The sequence below is a fragment of the Sceloporus undulatus genome, chromosome 6 (assembly GCF_019175285.1).
Source record: "Sceloporus undulatus isolate JIND9_A2432 ecotype Alabama chromosome 6, SceUnd_v1.1, whole genome shotgun sequence".
Lineage (NCBI taxonomy): Eukaryota > Metazoa > Chordata > Lepidosauria > Squamata > Phrynosomatidae > Sceloporus > Sceloporus undulatus.
In genome coordinates, this window is record NC_056527.1 from 62,816,125 (window position 1) to 62,834,926 (window position 18,802).

Consider the following 18,802-nt stretch of genomic DNA (forward strand, 5'->3'; position numbering starts at 1 on the left):
TACTCTGTGAGATATGTACCATCTGTCTATATTTCTGCACATCCTTCTCATTTGGCTGTTGCAATTTGAGTTGTACTAGGAAAGACTGCCAATTTCATTATCTCAGTCACCTACAAATGTCTGCCTTTCTCAATCTCTCACTTGCCACACTGGCATGAAATACTGGCATTTTAAACTGTGCTTTGGCTGAGGCATAATTCTGCAGTATGCAGAATACTGCTCTGTCTTTTTTCAACACAAAGGCCTGAATTACACCAAGAGGCTTTATTGATTCCATCAAAATGACTTCAGATATCTGATTAGTAGGTTTATACAGAAGAGTGCAATGTTAAATACCATTAGCCATTAAACAAAACACTCTTTTAAAAAACTGATTTCAGTTCAATGCTTCTGTTTCAGTCCACCCAGTATTAACTCCTGAAAAATAAACTCACAGCTCAGTATTCCCAGAATCACATCTCTGCTGGTAAGACTGGGCAAGAGAAATGTCAGTAGTATCCTATTGCCCTGTGACAGTCAGCAAAGTTTTGGATGGCATTAATCCCAAGGGTGGATTTAAAGTTAAAGGCGGCACTGGTATGGGCTTTAGCAGATCAAATGCTTCATATCCGTGGACAGGAAAGTTAATAAGAAAGGGTTAATTTGTTTAGTCAATTGTTAATAAACTAAGAAAAAGTAATGCAGTTGCATTTGCATTAGCAAGGGGAAAATGCTAACCATTAGTATTATGTTAAATTTCATTTAAATATAAATCAAATGCCTGCACTAAAAGTCTTATGTAAATGAAGACACATGAAAAAGTGCCATCCATAATTTTACTCAACTACTCCCCCCCCCATTCAAGTGCTGAGCATGGGAAAGAAGGATATATGAATTTTGGAAAGTTCCCTCCCAATGCAATCAGAGAAGAGCGTGCTTTGTGCCAAAGTGGGTTGGCATTGTGGCTTCCCAGCTTGGGAGAGACATCTGACAATAGCTGAAAATCCCAGTCATCACAGCTTTCCACATTCCATTCCATGCCCAAACCTCCTGCTGCTCCAAGATCTTGAGGATGGTATACCGGCCAGCAATTTTTGGCCAAATCATAACTATGACCCAGTCATCCATCTTTCTTTCTTTCTTTCTGAAAGGTAAACAGGCTGTATTCCTCAAGCTTATGCTGGGCATCCATTTGAGGACTACAAAAGATCCCCCTCTCATGTTATTATTAATCTCTGGGATTCTCTCTATTACAGGTACAGCTTCACATGATACACTTCATATCTGTAGCATATTAGGTCCTATCAAAGCTGGATTCTTTGCACTGTATATTGTGTTGTCAGAAATTGCAGGCTGGGGCTGAGAGAATATGGGACCCTCCAAACTGGTGGGGGAAGACTTTACAAGGGGAATATTGTCCACACCTCATTTCATTTTTTGAGACTCTCCTGAGATTGGCAGTATAACAGCCTTAGTATGACCATCTGCCACATTATGACACAATATAATGTTCACTGGCCTACTTGGCCAGTTCGTATCTTTGGATTTTATCGTACCGCCTCTAGTGTCCAAATTACGTCTTCCAAACTGGGCTCAAATTCGGAAGTTACACTGATTTTATCACATGGACATTTCCCTCAAAATGGCTTCCTGTTCCCTGTTGAATTTGGGCCCCGTAAGTTGCTTCGGTGGACATTTTTTCCAAATCAGAAGTGTGCTATAAAATCAGCGTAACTTTAGAATTTGAGCCCAATTTGGAAGAGGTAAGTCAGGCACCAAAGGTAATGCAATAAAGTCCTCTGTCAGTTGCTTTCAGGATCTGTTTCCACCCTCCAAATGGTGTGATGTTAAGATGGCTTTATTTCAAACTGTAGTGCAATAAAATTGTCCTCCCATGCAAATGACACAACAGATGAGTGGCGAGTACTGGCTGTGAAGAGAGAAGAATACAAACCATGCAGCTAACAGCTGCAAATGTCCCTCATGAGTAGAAATGGCAAAGAAGGCCAAGTAAAGGCAGGGCTGCCTTAAATAGCTCTTTTTCTTCTGGGTTACTCCAATATCACCATAATGAGTCTGGTGTTACTGGAGCTGCTGCAGACTGGGAAACTGTGCTGCAGCTACAGAGTGAGTAAGGGGTTTCCCAATGGTCTTTAGCTAGATACATTCTGTGTTCCTTTTCCTCAAAACCTTACCCATTGCAGACATCATTCCCAATCATTGCAAAGATAACTACTGCAGGCTTGTCAAATTGTTGATTCCTTGCCAAGCTAAAAATGAAAAAAATAGATAAGAAATCTGAGTGTTAACACAAATCTTGGAAGACAATTCTCTCTATAAATATAGTAACGTACAGGATGTTCCTGTTACGCTGAACTTACGAATGGAAAAGTACATTCATAGTCATTTACAGCAAATATATGCAATTGCAAGATGAGAGTGTTAGTTACGATCGTCAAAGACACATGGTTTACTAATGGCAACTGCCTTTGGCTTAATATAGCATTTTCTTCCCACAAACATGTACAAGAAAAAAAAAGATGCGAGTGGCTCTTGTAAAAGATATATTGGGCTCTCAAACTTTATCAGAGTGAATGGTGAGAGTCATGCATTTGGATGAGTTTAAAAGATTTAAAAGATTCCTAGTATGAAAGGAGGCAACCTAGTTTTCTGCATGACCCATTTTTTTACGCTCTGCAGGGTAAAATGGAAGAGAGAGCTAACACTTTCCTGTCTGCTTCACTCCCTCACTGATAGGGAATGGACATTCAAAGTAAAAATGGCTCTTCTTTACTTTCTAACAATCCACTTGTGTGTACAAAGCACACAGATGGTTCTAAATGCACCTTTAGATTGAAATCGCCCATGGAGCATTGATGAAGGATTCTATACACACACACACACACACTGGAATCTTGCATTTTGCCAATTCTCTCCTTTAGCATTTTTTAAGTAAATAACTTAAAATTGTTCAGAACCATTCATCCTGTTTTCAAGGCAAACCAAGTGTAAGAAAACAATAGGACACAGTAACTGAAACGTATGTGCAAGACTTTGTGCAAAAATAATAACACATTCAGCCATTTGTTCCTACTGAAAATCTGTAATGTTAGGAGAAATGCTATGAAAATGGTCTTCCTTGTGGGTGTGTTCCTTTACCATGGCCCTGAATGTACTCTGACTGCAAGCAGCCATGAGGCTTATTCCACCTGGTCACATAGCCAAGCTGGCATGGCCCCAAAAGTGAGCTTTGAAATAGAGGTCAATCAGACAGTTTGGGAGATGCAATAGGGAAGAACTCACACTTCCAGAAGACAGGAAGAGGGAGCTGATTTACAGCATGATGTTTCTTGCACCCAAGCCCCAGAGAGTTAATTTACAATTCTATTCCCCATCTTAGAAACTTTGTCTTTGTGATCCTTTACCATGCAGATTTGGCCTTTGATGTGTATGATACACAATCTTTGCCTGAAACTAGTTTTATCCTATAAAAGATCTTAAATTTTCTTTATTAGAAGAAGGAAGGAAGGAGCTAGCTTGGAGTTTCAGGGGGAACCTCATGTCTCCCTGTATTTCAAACTGGTTCCAACTCATACTGCCCTCCAAGAAGCAGCTGAGTTCTACATTCATCATGACATCGCATCTTTGAAGCACTGAAGGTAATTATCCCCTTAAGTGAAGCCTGTCCTATCATTCCATAGCTCACGTGTGTGAATGTGTGTGCTTGTATGTATGTGAATGTGTGTGTTTTTTCCCTTTTAATAAAATACAGTTCATTTCAAGAGTTCTGCCTGCATTCCTCTATTCCAGCAACCTCTGTATAAAAATGGGAAACGATTCCAAAAGGGTTGTTTGTCGCACAACCCATTAAATAACTGAGCTAATTAAAATTCCCCCTAGAAGGACCCATTGCTACAGTAGGAATTGTGTTGGTAGTGACAATGGCATCACTAAGGTTGGTGTCACCCGGTATGTTTGGGGGCGAAACTGTCTTGCCCCCCTCAGCCAGACCACTGTCCCCTTTGGCCTTCTGAATCCTGATTAGCTGCTGCCGCACATGACTCTGAAGTCACTACTACCCCCCAACAGCTGCCGCGACTGAGAGGGGTGGTGAGGTGGCCTCCAGAGGGTCTGGTGTGGCTGCTGGGCAAGCAAGAAAGCACCCTTTTTTGCTAGCCTAGTAGCCTTGCCAGTCCCTCTAGGTGTATCACCCTACTGGGTGGCACCCCTCCAGGGTATCACCCGGTGTGATCCCCACACCCAGCACTCCCTAATAACAGTACTGGATAGTGACAGGATGTTACACTAATCTGCAACTAACTATTTCAACTGTTCAAATTCCTGGTTAATAACTTACCTTTCCAGTAATTCAAGAACATTTTCTGAAGAGCCACCTAAATGATGCCAAACAATAAACTAAAGTAAATTTAACATGACTAAATCAAAGATGACTAATAAATGCATCGAATACCATCACGCTTAAACTCCAATGAAAAAGTCACAGTTTTCACTAATTCCAGTGGGATTTAAGTCTAATTGTGCTTTCCCCCCTCACTTGCAGTCAGCATATTTGCTGGATGTGTAATGGCAAGGGTGCTTTTAGGGTGGCAATACTTGTCGTCCAGTATTAGCATAAGTTTGCAAGTCTGAAATGTGAGAAATTAGTGAAATGAAAGAGCTGACCTGAGAAGTAGGATGGAGTTCAGAAATAAAACAAGACAAAAAATTGATCCTACATTATGTCTTGGAATTATTTATATAGCAATTCAGGTTATTGAGAACTTCCACATTTTTGCTTTCATTTGTTATGGTTTGGGTTTTGTAGCTTTAGCAAAAGTAATAGTAAAAATTCATAGGCCTTGTTGTGGGAATGGGTCAAGGAAAGGTCTCCTTAGCCCTGATGGTACAGAGGGGAGGAGGGATGGCAATTCATGCTAAAAGATAACATGTTCCAGTTCTTCCAAACACCTAGAGATGAGATAGACAACTTCGTAGTTGGCATGGGCATCTTTTCCCACTTTTCTTGGGCCCACACTTTATAGGGTGGGTGACATGATGCTTTTAGAAGCTTTGTAGGAAAGGGTAAGATCCCCTGTGTATAACAAAATCTGTGTATGCTCATGTCCCATTAAATATAATGACATAGCAGAATGGTGTCCCTTATTAAAAAAAAAAAAAGGAAAATCAAAGTAATTTTATACTTTTTTTGAACATTTTAAAACCGTGGATGCTTGAATCTATGTATAAAAAACCTGTGTATAAGAAGGGCTGACTGTATAAGATAGTAAAGAACAAAGGATCCTTGCCTCACAGACAAGCTTGTAATCCTGAGTGGACAATGTATGTGTATGTGAGTGCTTTGCCAATGGGTGCTGCCAGGCAGTGATGCTGGAGCTTATCCCATGGCTTAATAAATCGATTTACCTCTACCCAGCTTAAATCTCAATTCGGGCAGCATCCTGATATTATTGCAACATTTTTGCTGCCTAATTTGCTGCCCGAATACAGCCCAGTTTCCAAGTTCTCTTGTTTCCTTAGGGACATAGGAAGCTTCTTTATGCTATATTAGGCCGGTCCCTATCTTCTCTGGATCATTGTCACAGCAACCGCATGGCTGTGGCAACTATCTGCTACAAAAAGGACAGCTCCTTCTCATGATGCCGCCAAGGTGCCATTAGCACCCTGGGGCATTGCGGTGACATGTCCTGTGCACCACGCTGTTTGCATGCATCACACAAGACACGTCATGGACATGCATGCCGGATGGACGATCCTGTGTCAAGATGGCACCACCCATATGTATTAGGGTTCGGGGGCTTGCGGTTGCTGCACACTCCCTAATCCTAAAATCGCTGCTGATATGCCACAAAGCACTTGTTTGTACCAGGCCATTGACCATTACTCATCTATCTACTCCAGGTATACAGATAATTTGCCCTCCAGATGCTGCTGGACTGTGACTCCATCGTCCCTTGCTCTGCTGGCTACGGTGATAGCAGCCCAGCAACATCTGGAGGGTCATATGTTTACATCTGGTCTTCAATGACTGAGAGCAACTTCCAGGGCCTCAGGCAAGGGCTATCTCAGCTTTGCTTAAAGATGCCAGGGACTAAACCGACCATTTTATTCTTTTGCATGCAAATCTTGTGTGCTATCACTGAAGTACAGTTCTTTTCAACAAACAGAATCTGCAGGTTTGTATGGTAGTGAGCTTCTGGGTCCCACCCATCCCCAACTTCCTCCCCTCTCCCAGCCTCACAATGTCACAGCTTCTACTTGCGGTTAATGGAGATGCACCAGTGCTAGTGAGAAATGAGAAAAAGGTACCATTTTTAGAAAGGTTTTGGTAATCTCGGTGGTTACAACGGTTTCTTTTGCGCAGCTGTAGATACAATGATTCTGTCCATCCCCTGAAAGGAAGACAACAAAATCCTTGTTAGCGAATTCACAGTGTATCAATAACAGGCTGAGAACAGTAATGTTACAACCACCATCTCCTCTTCCTCCTGCTGCTGCCACTGCCACAACTTGTAGCTCATTTCCTATTTTGAGAGAACTTTTGTGACTTAGCATATTTATTACATCCTTCTTTTCCCACCACAAGCTCAGAACAGCAGTTTAACCTAACTGCAATGCTATGTGGCAGGTCAGGTAGAGAAATAACAATTTGTGAAAGGCCAGCTGATGAGTTTCACTGAGGACCAGTGATTTGAATCTGGTTGTTTTTTTGCACCCAAGTGTGTGTTTGTTTGTTTACTGAGAACTGACAATTACTGATTTACTGAGAACTGACAATTACTGATAAAAGTTATACAGTTTTTGTTGCTGCAGCTACATGATGGGAGTATTCTCAAAGCCCAGCCTCATATGACAGATTGGGGCTGGGGCAGGTTAGCAGCAGGCAAGTGGTGGATAAAGAGAGAAAGAGCCACTTTTCTCAGTTCTCTGCCTGAATCAATGGAAATGCTAGCTCTGGGAAGTTATGGAATGCCGTCATTGCTCATTTATTTTTAGGTCTAAGCTGTTAGTTAATATACCAGAATTTCTCAGAACTAGCAAATGGGGCCAAGCATGTACACTGACAAGGAAGAATGATTATATAATGGACAAAGGTTTGCTTTTCTCATGTTGCACATCCCTTTTAGTATGAACATCTTCAGAGGCGTGCTGCGGAAAGCATAAATCCTACACATCGTTCTTTGCGTATGGCTAAACTCATTGTCGGCCCTACCAAAAGCATAGCTATTGAAATGAATGAGACTTTGTTACAACTAACTTTAGACCCTTTTGCTTCAGTGGGTATACTCAAGGTAAGACTGATGCTGATTTAGCTTACAGTAACTTGCCAATTTATACAGTCGGCCCTCTTTATACACCATGGATTCAAGCATCCACAGCTTGAAAGTATTCAAAAAAGTATAAATTCCAAATAGCAAACCTTGATTTTCCATTTTATATAAGGAACACCATTTTACTATGCCATTGTATTTAATGGGACTTGAGCATCCACTGTTTTGGTTACCCGGGGGGGGGGGGGGCTGGAACCAAACCTCAGGGGATAACAAGAGACCACAGTATATGTTAGGCACAAGCATGTACTTCTACATCATATGATGATGTATACCACATTGGCATTTCTGATGTTTATATTCCCCTCCCCCCATCAGCTTCATAACTTCGTTGCTATCCAAGGATTACAGAGGAATATTTAGTAGGAGTGTGAACTCTAAATTCATGGATCATGGCCATAACTCCATGAACATGCTTTAACTATAAAGGTAGAATAGTAAGGAGAAGAAGAGGAAATAGAGTACCACACACTAATTAGCTAGATGACTTAAATGAGGATTTAGAACTTATTCTAAATTTGAGCAATAGAGGTATAAACACATCTGAGACATAATCCTATTAAACATATAAACTCTAACTTCTATGAAAGAAATCACCAGATATGGTGATAACTTGCAGTGGTGTGTTGATGACTTGCAGTTTTTAAGTAGTTCTCTGTAGAAGGGTAATTCACCATTGCCTGGTGAAAACTACTGATTAAGATCAGTGGTGTCAGTAGGGCTGGTGTCACCCAGTGCAGTAACTCATAGTATCACTCTCCTCATTGACTTTCTCCCATACTGTACAGAATCCTTAGTAATTTTTTGTACTAATCTTATTCATAAATCATAATTCTGGTATATCACTGAATGTAATGGCAATACTTGTGACATAAACAGCTACCAAAATTAAAATTACACCTACAAATGGCAGTATCATGCCCACAGCCTGAGCATGTGCTCCAGCATTTTAAAGAGACAGGCGAACAAATGCCACAGCGTGTTTCGTCTGAGGAGCAGTGGTGTTACCTCCATTTAGGGTCACCTGGTGCAGCCCATCCACCCTGCATCCCTTAGTGATATCCTTGATTAAGGTATTCTTTGGGGTTGGGATGGATGGCTCAGTTTATTCCACACCTTTGAAGATGGCTGACTAAAGTTTTGGCACTTAAAAAGTTTTGTATGTCTGAGAGATTTGCTTTCCACATCCTGCATCTAGGCAGTCACTCAATGAAGTGCAGATGAGTTCTGTCCACAGACTACTGTAAAACCCCAGCTGTCCTACAGTGGGCTCATATCAAAAGGATGTAGTGGTGAAAAACTGGATGAGTAAAATGATCTTTTACTCATCCAAAATGTTGTACCTGAAATTATGGAGCTCAAAAGGAAGAAATAAAGAAATAAATTTGCAAAAGACATTTTTTTATGCAACACAAAAGTTTAAGTGATTTACTGGCTTTACTGTTAAGACTGTGGAGAATATTTTTCCATGTAATCAAGATGGCCGAGACTGAGCAATATCATGCTGTTGTGGATTATGGAGAAAATCAAGATACAACTGTGATAAAAGCTTTGAATCACTAGAGAGTCTGGGTCATCCTTTAAATGACTTCTTACATCTGACAGCCCCAATAGGTAGAAAGCACAGAAAAGTAAACTAGGCAACCACAATTCTTTAACAGTGTAATATTTATAGAGAATGAATATCGTTTCCAACTGAATCCTCCACAAACAAAGAACTAAAATATAGCTACTTATGGGATCCAAAAGGAGAAGAAAAAAATCTAGCAATGAAGTTAGAGGAATAAATACACTATCTAGAAATCAGAAACTTGAACAATATTGTCTTTGAAACAAAAATCAATGCTTAAGAGATAATCAGACCAAGCCAACCATATCTTTAAACATTGCTTTGTCATTCTATAAAAGTGGACAGATGTGGGACTAGAAGACATAATAGATTGTAAAGATTAAAAGAAGATGCTGTTTCAGAATAGTAACATGCAAAAGGTACTCAATAGTAAAATTAAACAAATGGGAAGCAATTAAGATGGTTAATTACCAAATTAACCTCTGTGGGGAAAACCCACCTGGATGAAACACAGCTAATTAAAACAGCTAATTTAAGTAGGACTAGTATCAATGTGTAGAGTGAAGGGCTGCTTCACAAAGAAATTTGAATTTTTGAGTTCTAATTTGTAAGAGTTAAACAAGATTATAATAATAATAAAATAAATATAAATTAAAAAATAAATTGTTTATTTATAGACCGCTTTTCCTATAGATCAAAGCGGTGTACAATCGGTAAAACGGATACATTAAGAGATAAAATAGCACATTAAAACTAATTAACACATATTAATATGGTTTACAATCCAACATCATTATCTAAAAACATACAATTCAAAAATATTAAAATATTAAAATCAAGGGTATATATACATCATAGTCAATTTTAACAGGATAAAGGCAGCTTTGGCCAATATTTATCACAGGATGTGATGTCAGTCCTACTGCTGCCTTGTATTCCATTCAATAAAATATTCCTTTTCATTGATGGGCAAAACCCATCAATAGGGTCTCAATATTGAGTAATGATGCCCTGAAGCTGGTGGGAAGCTACCCGGTTGCCCAAATATAGGCAGCTTCAAGGCTCTCTGGAGGTGCAGCATTTATACACAGCACACCCCGGAGCAGCTTGATGCCTGTTTCAGGCTGCGGCAGAGCCAGAAAAGCCTGTTTTTTTCCAGCCCAAAATGTAGCGGATCTTTGCCGCTTCTTTTGGGGCTGGCTTCAAGGTGAATTGGGGTCCCATCGTGTGGTTGCCGTGGCCCCAATCCATCTTCAGAAGGAGTGGCCATTTTTCACCTCAAATCATTTTTAGAAGACTTTAGCAACATTTCACTACTTTCCATGGGACACAGAGCTCTCTCTCCAGCATTCTTTCATTCATTCAGACCTGAGGCTTTAGTTGCTATTTGCTTACCCAATGGTGGAGTTGAGAAATCCAGTGACTTCTGAAAACTGAGGCCAGTCAAGCTCATTGGTCAATGCCTCAAGAAGGTTGGAAAAGGCCTTCTGAAAAGAAGGTGAATAAATAAGAGTGGTTTTGCCTTCTCACAACAAACTGTTTGTTATTTATTAGCTAACACGAATGAAGAGGTTTCAGCAGCTGAAAATATTGTTCATAACTTTAATCCACCTGAATACTGTGAATTATCTGTAATTACACATCAGGCATCGGTTTAACAGGAAATTTGAATGTATTTATTGGGGTGGGGCTGGGAGCAAGACACAGACCTTTTCCCACATGGCTTTATTGCTGGAGATCAGGTGGGTCTTGAGGAGACCATGCCTGCTTCCATGGCTTAGAGCTATTCCAGCCATTTTACAGCATGACGTGACTATATTTCAACAATGGGTGGAGGTAGAGGAATTGCAGACTGCTCTCACAGAGTAGAAAGGCTGGTGCTAGGTCAATGTGATTGCCTTGAAAGAGGTGGTTTTTCTGCACACCATTAACAATATGAGATGCTGTTAGTTAAACTCTGGTGAAATTATACACAGGCCATCATAGAAGCACTTGATACAAATGAAGACATCTGATGCAGCAACCCTGCTGATGCTATGTAGGTTTGAGATAGATCACTATCTGGATATCAGGTCACATTGGAGTTCTGCAAATACAGTACTGCCTTGAGTTTCATCTTGGGAAAAACAGAGAGATATAAATGTAATCAATACATAAATAATAAGTTCTACCTTTAGCTTCAGTACTTTGTGTATTCCAAGGCAGAAGCTTGATATTTAAAGCAGATTTCAGGGTTGAGCAAACACAAGTCCCAGATCACTGCCATTTTCAAGGTTGGCCCAAGGCATCTTGCTGTCTACTGCAGAGGGCAAGATGGCAACTGCAAACTCATCTCATGCCTTATGCATAAGCTGGCAGGGCTGGATGTTAGATTTTACTTCAACAGTGATGACACCTGCAGCATCTTGCACTGCACCTAAAGGTGTACAACAAACTGTGCTCCATACAGCTCTCTGCTCTTCCACATCTTTCTACTACTCTGCACCTCCACTTCAAAATACTTCTTGAAGCATTCGCCTCACTCTGCTGCATAGAAAGGCCAGCCTTGTTCTTTTCATGACTACTGTCTGGGAATGCTGCCAACACAGACACTCACGTGGCTGATAAGAGCCTGCTGGGCAAGATAAACACGCCGAGCAGTTCCTTCCCAATGCCAAACAACGTTCAATAGAATAAACCACTAGTCAGTCCAAAGTTCAGGATTACAGAGAGCCACACTACTAGTCTAGTCTGAGGTCAACAGTACTAGAGGGTTGGTCAAGGGTCCAGTCCGAGGTCAAAGATTCAAAGGCAGTCAAGGGTCTAGGAAGCCAAGAGTCAGATCAAGCAGCATTCACTAATGAGAAGTAATAGTCTCTGGCAAGAGAGCTCAGCGTCTGCCAGGTGTCTTATATCTAGCTCCCTTATCACAGCTGCTGACTGCCTAGCGAGCACTTCTCAGCAAGCCTCTTGGAACGCCAAAGGCACGCCCTTTCTGATCTCCTCTGGCTAAAGGTAGGAACCTCAATGCTCTGCTGCTCTATATCTCCCAAGTCTGGCACTTCTACTGGGCAAGGCTGGTCTGCTGAGCCCCAGGCTCTACTAAAGGAGATCCCACAAAGCTAGGGTCTGGCTGAGCCAAATCCACTGGGGCTGGGAGAGGAGAGCTGGGACATGACAGGGGAGAACTGGGTCCTGGCACAGTCTCAGGTTCCTCCTACACCTGAGGAGCCAAGTCCTCCTTGTCATCCTCCTCATCGTCCTCTAGGTCTAAGATCAGAGCACATAGCGCAAGGCATAGCACCAAAATGCCACTTAAAAATAGATCAACAGGCATTTGCATAGAGAGAAAAATATTTGTGTAGAACTTGGGCAATGTGGTCAGCCAAGCTTTGTAAAAGAAATGATGACATTTCTAAGTGTTAACTTGATCATGCTCCATTGTCTTTGAATGCCATCATCACCAGTATTGTTACCTTATGTATTAGGCATGCTAATACCAATTGTCACTGCCTCTGATTTATTATATTCATCACCTGCTCTATCATCAGTGTCATTTCTATAATCATTTCTCATAAAGCATTAGCAAAGAAAAACAACTGCTAATCTAGAATATTTTAATCTTGTGGGCTCTCAAAAGAGAAAATGAAATCTGAAAACAATGCTAATTTTATGCAGCAAGGGAAACGGCAATTAAAACACAAAATAGTGATCATGGCTGCTAAGCTTTCGACCTTGGGGACAAACTGCATATAATTTTATTCACATACTTTCCTGTTAGGTACCAGAGTTTTCTTTCACAAACTGCCTATGCAGATAACCCCGATCCATTCCTTACTGAGGTGGTAGGGAGGGCTTAGGTAGATTGGACACTCTTCTCTTGCCCCTGTGTCTGCAATTCATATTTGGGGTGGGGGGGATGGGGTGGGACTTTCTTTGTAAAAAACAGAAGATCAGCCCTACCTGACTGAAAAAGCTTGCACTCAGGAACAAACTAAATTATTATTAACACCCCAATAAGTTTAGCTCTCAGTTCCTTTCACCTGTCAAATATTATATTTAACTAATTTCACTGACCAGGATTTTATTTTGTCTTGGATGAGCATATCTAATCTGCAGTAACTCATATGTATATTTGTTCTTGAACATGCAGGTTATCCAAAAGGATGCCCAATGGGGGTGTGTGACAGATCTTCTGTCCAGATTGCCCCTGTAGTTCCTTAGGCTTCCTTAGGCTCCTATCATTAACCTTGCCCCTTTATCCTTAAGTTCCCTCCCTGGATCTGCTACTCAGATCCCAAGGTGATCACTACACTGAACAAGGAGATGTGGTTAGTGTTAGGTTCGGTTTGTTAAATGTGACCAGTTCCCCTCATTAACTCTCAAATTAATATATATCTAGATGCAGAGGTAAAGAACAAAATAGTAAAGGTTTATTGTATAATACACAAGTTAAACAACTAGCTTTTCACTGGCTCCAAGCACACTTTTCCCTGAACTCTTTCCACGCTCTCCGCTCCCATCAAGCCAAAGTCCCTCTAATGATCTTCTCAAGACTTAACCCAAGTCCTTCTCTATTCCTAACTGGCCCTGTTCTAACTGATACTCTCAAGATTGAATCCATTCCTATCTGCCCTCCTATCCCTATCTCAAACTGACCCTGTTTGACATGGTAACAGATAAGTCACTGGTTTTATATTCTTTCCTTTGTGGGCCTGCTCCATAGCGTTCCAAAGGTTGTGGTTCACTGGCTTTACTAAAGTCATGGAGGCTAATAGATTAACCCTTCTTCACAGGGTGAAACAAGTAACCTTGTAAACCTGGCTATAATTCACCTCGGCCACTATTATGTGCTTGGCTCAAGTCTGTGCTCTCAGAGTTATAGCAAAACCCCCTAAAGAGTCCCACCCTGTCACCTAAAGGCAGTTCCACTCTGCTTTCATGCATAACCAAAGACTGGAAGTAATGAACTAAAATAACATAACTGTCTGTAATAGACTCCTCTTTTTCTTTAAAATGAGGATGCAATAGAATTGTATTTCGAAAGTAATGTAATGAGCGGAAATTATATTACTTTTTGTGAAGAGTATAAGAATGCATTCTAATTTTTTTTAAACAGTTAATTCTGAAGGGCATTTCTAGAGGTATGGAATAGGAGATAGGAATCTGAATGAGTATATTATCTGATTATTCAAGCTGGATACTGGAAGATTCCCCTTTCTTCCAGCAGCACACAAACCATTCTACAATCTCAGAGCAGACTCCATTCCTCCACAAAGATGGAGGCAATGGCTGTAGGAGGAAAAGGAAATATCACTTCTGCAAACATTTTTGGTCACTTTGGGGCCAAAAAAGTGATGAATTTTCTAACAGCCAATGTGAATATCTCTGCATTTTCTTTAACAAGTTAAAATTTTAATCAAATAGTATTGGAGTGCATTTTGCAACACATACAAACACACACAAGTACCACACCCTAAATCTGGCTTGAGAAAGAATGTTGTTATGATGTCTAAAAATTAATCCGTATCACTTCTGCATTGCAGTTCTCAATCTCTTTCACAGCTTCTCACTCTCCAAAATATTGAAGCATTAAGCCCAAAACATTTGTAATTAAGTTACAGGGAAGGTCCAAACTGGAGGTGCTGAAAGAAATGGTTCAAGGATGGTCTATCTTGCCTGGGGAGACGTTGGACCTTCCAACATAAGTTGGACCTTCCACTTCCAACATAAACAGTCTGCACAAAGAAATTATGATTTGTTTATATATTAACAAGTTTTAGGTTTTAAGACCTTCTGTCTTCCTCTTATGTGTTTGGCTGCAGCAGGGACCTCTTGGTATCTAAAACCAGAGTTAAACCACAGTTTCCAGTATGCTGGAATTATAAAAGTGTGATTAAAGGTCTCTTTCTAAACTAGGGTGTCAACCTGTCCTCTGCTTCTGGGTCTATTCTCTAGGAGCCTCAAAAAAAATTCAGTTCCCTTTCTAACTTTCTGATCCTAATGATCCACTTACAATAATAATAAAAAATATTGCTAGCAATAAAAAAAACCCTACTGAAATCAGATAAGTAAAAAAGAGACACATGGGAGAAACAATCCGTATCTACAGTATCAATAAACTGCACAGATCTTCTCCTTTTTAAAAGTTAAGTTTCTAGTCTCTTGAGTCTATTAAATATACTTTGAACATTTCCCATAATGGATTGTAATAACATATTATTATCATGGAAACTTCTAGATGAAGTGATGGTTCCCAGAAAACTAAATGGCCATTTCTGCATTCATTCTCATTGTGCACCCTTCGTCACAGAAAAGAAAGTAAATTCTCAGAAATGCGCAAAATGACATACCTTTGACATCTGTGATGCTGTCACCCATTCAGGAGGGATGTGAAAGTGAGCTGCAGCTGAATCTCCCAGAATAATGACTCCCTTGGACTCTGTGCCTGAGGAAGGAATTTCATTAATAATTTTAAAACACTCATTGACTTTTCTGATGTTGCAAAGGTATATGTGGCAGAAGGCACAGCCACATTAAAAACCCTGCAACAGCATTAATGCAAAAAGAGCAATCAAAATAATGAATTGGCCATTTGTGTTCATTTGCAAGCATGGCACAAGATTTTCAGTTTCATCTGCAGTACAAATAACTTGGAAGAAACGGATGCATTAATCAGTTTTACAAAAAGTGCATGCTAAATTAGACAAATTTCTATTGGGATTGTTTTAAGACACACATTGGTACTTGAATGTGGACCGTGTTGGCAGAAACATAAAATTTTAGTATCTGCAATACATTCAATAAATTCATTAAGTTAAATCAGAGTACGGAAAGCATAGCCTTCAGTTTGGACTATTAAAGCAAAATCACAAGAGGCTGATAAACACTGGCTGCTCCATGGCATCCACCCTTTAGAAATGGACATTGTTTAATAGCATTTCATGACATGTAATTCATAAATGAGAAATGGCAGTACAGGTAGGGGCTCAGCCACTACCTACCAATAGTTTCATGATGCTATATAACTGAACTGAACAAAAGATGCAAAATGTGATTTGCAATGTATTTCAACCAGCCTCATCATGGCAATACTGCAGCATTTTAGATCATAAAAGTCAAATTTATGACATGATGGATATCTCACACCATGCACATGGTTCAAACTGTGTGCATATATTGCAAGCCTCAAATGTGCTTTGCTTTAATGACTACATTTTCTGCCTTCATCTTTTGAAATTATCATATTGATTCAATCATCTTTTCCTTGTAAAAACTATCATGGGATTATTTTATCATTTATTTATAACATTTATTTATAGCATGCCTATGTATGTTTATATTCTACAGTACATACCTATAATATAGACCTACTATTTGCTCATACACACAGAGGCACACAGACATACATGCATAGTTTTAGAAAACTGATACACACATTTTAATGAATCTGAACAATAAACTAAAAACTCTACAAGTATTTTCTCAGCTTTATTTTTAAAATTAATTACCATTACAGAATTTCTGCTCGTAGGGAATTCCATCTTTTGGATCCACACCCTAAAAGGGGAGAAGACAAAATTAACTTGTGACTCTGAAACACTCCCTATGACATTCATCAGTTTCTGCTTTTTATATCTCCTTTTAGGTAATGCAGAAACAATCCACCATTTTTAACAAAGCACAAGCAGTTCTTGCTGGATAACAGTTCAGTTCTTCTGCCCATTTTAAGGATTATGAAAACTGTAATCCAAGACCAGGTTAGGAAATTATAATAGGAAGCATTGGCGCGTTACAGACCACCCAAAAGCGGTCGGTCTGCCGCCGCTGTCATTAGCTGAGCTGAGAAGACCTAGTGGCCAGACCACGAGGCTTCCCTTCGCAGCTAAAAAGGAATACCAAAATGGTGCTCCTTTTTGGGCCCCGGAAGTGGCGCCGCGAGGTGCGCACTTGCGGCATCACTTCTGCCATGCCACATCCGGACGCTGTGCGTTCGAGACGTAAATATGGCGGCACCCATGTGGACAGGCGCCGCCATTTACTACGTGCTCTGCGCGTACTAGGAACACGCCCTTTCTAACCCTAGTACATGCAGAGCGCGTAGTAAATGGCAGTTTGTACCGCACCTACGTTTCTCCTTAATACTCCATATAAACTAATAATTTCTTCCTTATTAAAAGGTGGATCTTTTTTTCAGATAAAGAAATAGATCAACCACAACTTACACAGAAGAAATCCAGCTCTACACAACCTGATTAAATTTGCAGCAATAAAATAACAATTGTAAGCAGCATTAACTGGATCTTAGAATCTCTGACCAAGAGGCCTTGCTCAAGACTTTGGGGGAGAAGGATGTTTTAAGGTAATGAAGGAGATCCCTGGAAAACCAAGATATTTCAGGTCTCCTGAGAGAGGTGTAGACTAAAGCATCCACGTCCCATCAGACATCCAGTTGGGATTCTGATTTTCTGATGCCATTAGCAGCACAAAAGCAGCACTCTTGGTTGCTTTAGAGTCACTGAGAGAAGAGAAGACCAAAATCTCTGCTCATCTGCATTTGGGTAAATAGTGATCTCAATAATAACAAGTGGCAGGAACCACAGAACTCCTTTCAAGGTTTGCATTTGGGAAGGTCAACACTGGTGACAGGACTGACCCACCATTATATTATGTGGAGGCATTGATGGTTTTGTTATTCTTAGCTTGCAGAAATGTACTCTTTAACAAATACATGACCTAAAAATCGAAAAGCTGATTCCAAAATAGGAAGGTCAAAGGTAAGAAAGATTATGGTAGAATAACCAGCAACTTACCCATATGCCATTACAGTTAGAATCCAGCTTTGCATCCCACTCATCAGGGCTAAAATAGAAAGGGCATTGCAACAGCTTTGCAGATGTTACTTAAGCAGGCATTAAACAGCTTGTTTTAACACGGAAATATAAATATATTTTGTAAAATATTTTAGCTCTAGGCTTTTCAGAATGTGTATAGAAACCCACTAGTATAACTGTTCCAGACAGTAGTGGGTGAGGGTTCTCCTTTTCTAAACTGCTACAAGTTATAAAATGGCAATCACTGTGGTTGATCGTGCAATCTTCCCCTTCAAAACTTTGAACGTAGCTGAACCAGTATCACTACATCAATTGAGTCCTGTTTCTTTAGCTATTACTCTCACATCATCAAGGATTATTCAGATTCTGAAGTCATTGTAGAATGCATTGTTTCTATGTTTACTAAACATTTACATTTCTCATACTAGTTATTTTGTTACAGGTACCTCTTGCACCTCTGGCACAAGAGATCTATGGCTTAGCTCACTATACAAATGTCTGTAATCAAATGCATTTTACAAAAATGTCAGGGAAAAAAAACATTGTGCGAGTCAAGTGCCAATCCATGGATAATACATAACAGATGCTTAAGAAGCAACCAAGAAGAAGCAACAGAATGTGTGCTGCAAGTTGTAATTATTTCAGTCTCCAATATAAGGTGGGCCGACCAACTTTGAAAACATTGTGTGTTTTTCTTTACTGCAATTCCTAGATTCCCCCATGTAGTATTCTTGAGGATTCTGGGAGTTGTGGTTGAAAAAAAGTAACATTTCCAAGCTTTGCCAAAAGGTACAATGAAAGCCTAAGAGTGGACAAAACTATTACTGAGATGGCAGCCAAAAGTAGGCTCTTGCTCCTTATGGTGACTGACAAGGAGGATTAGATTTGTACAGTAGTTTTACTGTGGGCAAGTCACATCATGACCCAGCATTGCTTGAAAGGAACTTTAAGGAGTTTCCAGGATATGGAAAGGGTTAATTCTGTCCTTGTTTAAATTATATTTGTGGTTTGGGATTGGCAAAAACTAGAAATGGGATATCTGGTAGAGATACAGCAATATAGTATAAACAGCGTGGATTCTTTTTTATAAA

General features: G+C 40.0%; 1 protein-coding gene across 1 annotated transcript in view; it reads right to left on the minus strand.

Annotated features, from left to right (window-relative positions):
- AOAH (acyloxyacyl hydrolase) overlaps window positions 1-18,802 on the minus strand; it is a 161,897-nt gene that overhangs the window by 26,531 nt on the left and 116,564 nt on the right. Inside the window, exons 10-16 of the mRNA XM_042475171.1 lie at window positions 17,691-17,739; window positions 16,389-16,437; window positions 15,231-15,325; window positions 10,294-10,385; window positions 6,307-6,389; window positions 4,337-4,373; window positions 2,175-2,249 (exon numbers count right to left, since the gene is read on the minus strand). Coding sequence (XP_042331105.1) covers window positions 2,175-2,249; window positions 4,337-4,373; window positions 6,307-6,389; window positions 10,294-10,385; window positions 15,231-15,325; window positions 16,389-16,437; window positions 17,691-17,739 — 480 coding nt within the window. The remainder of the gene's footprint in view (window positions 1-2,174; window positions 2,250-4,336; window positions 4,374-6,306; window positions 6,390-10,293; window positions 10,386-15,230; window positions 15,326-16,388; window positions 16,438-17,690; window positions 17,740-18,802) is intronic.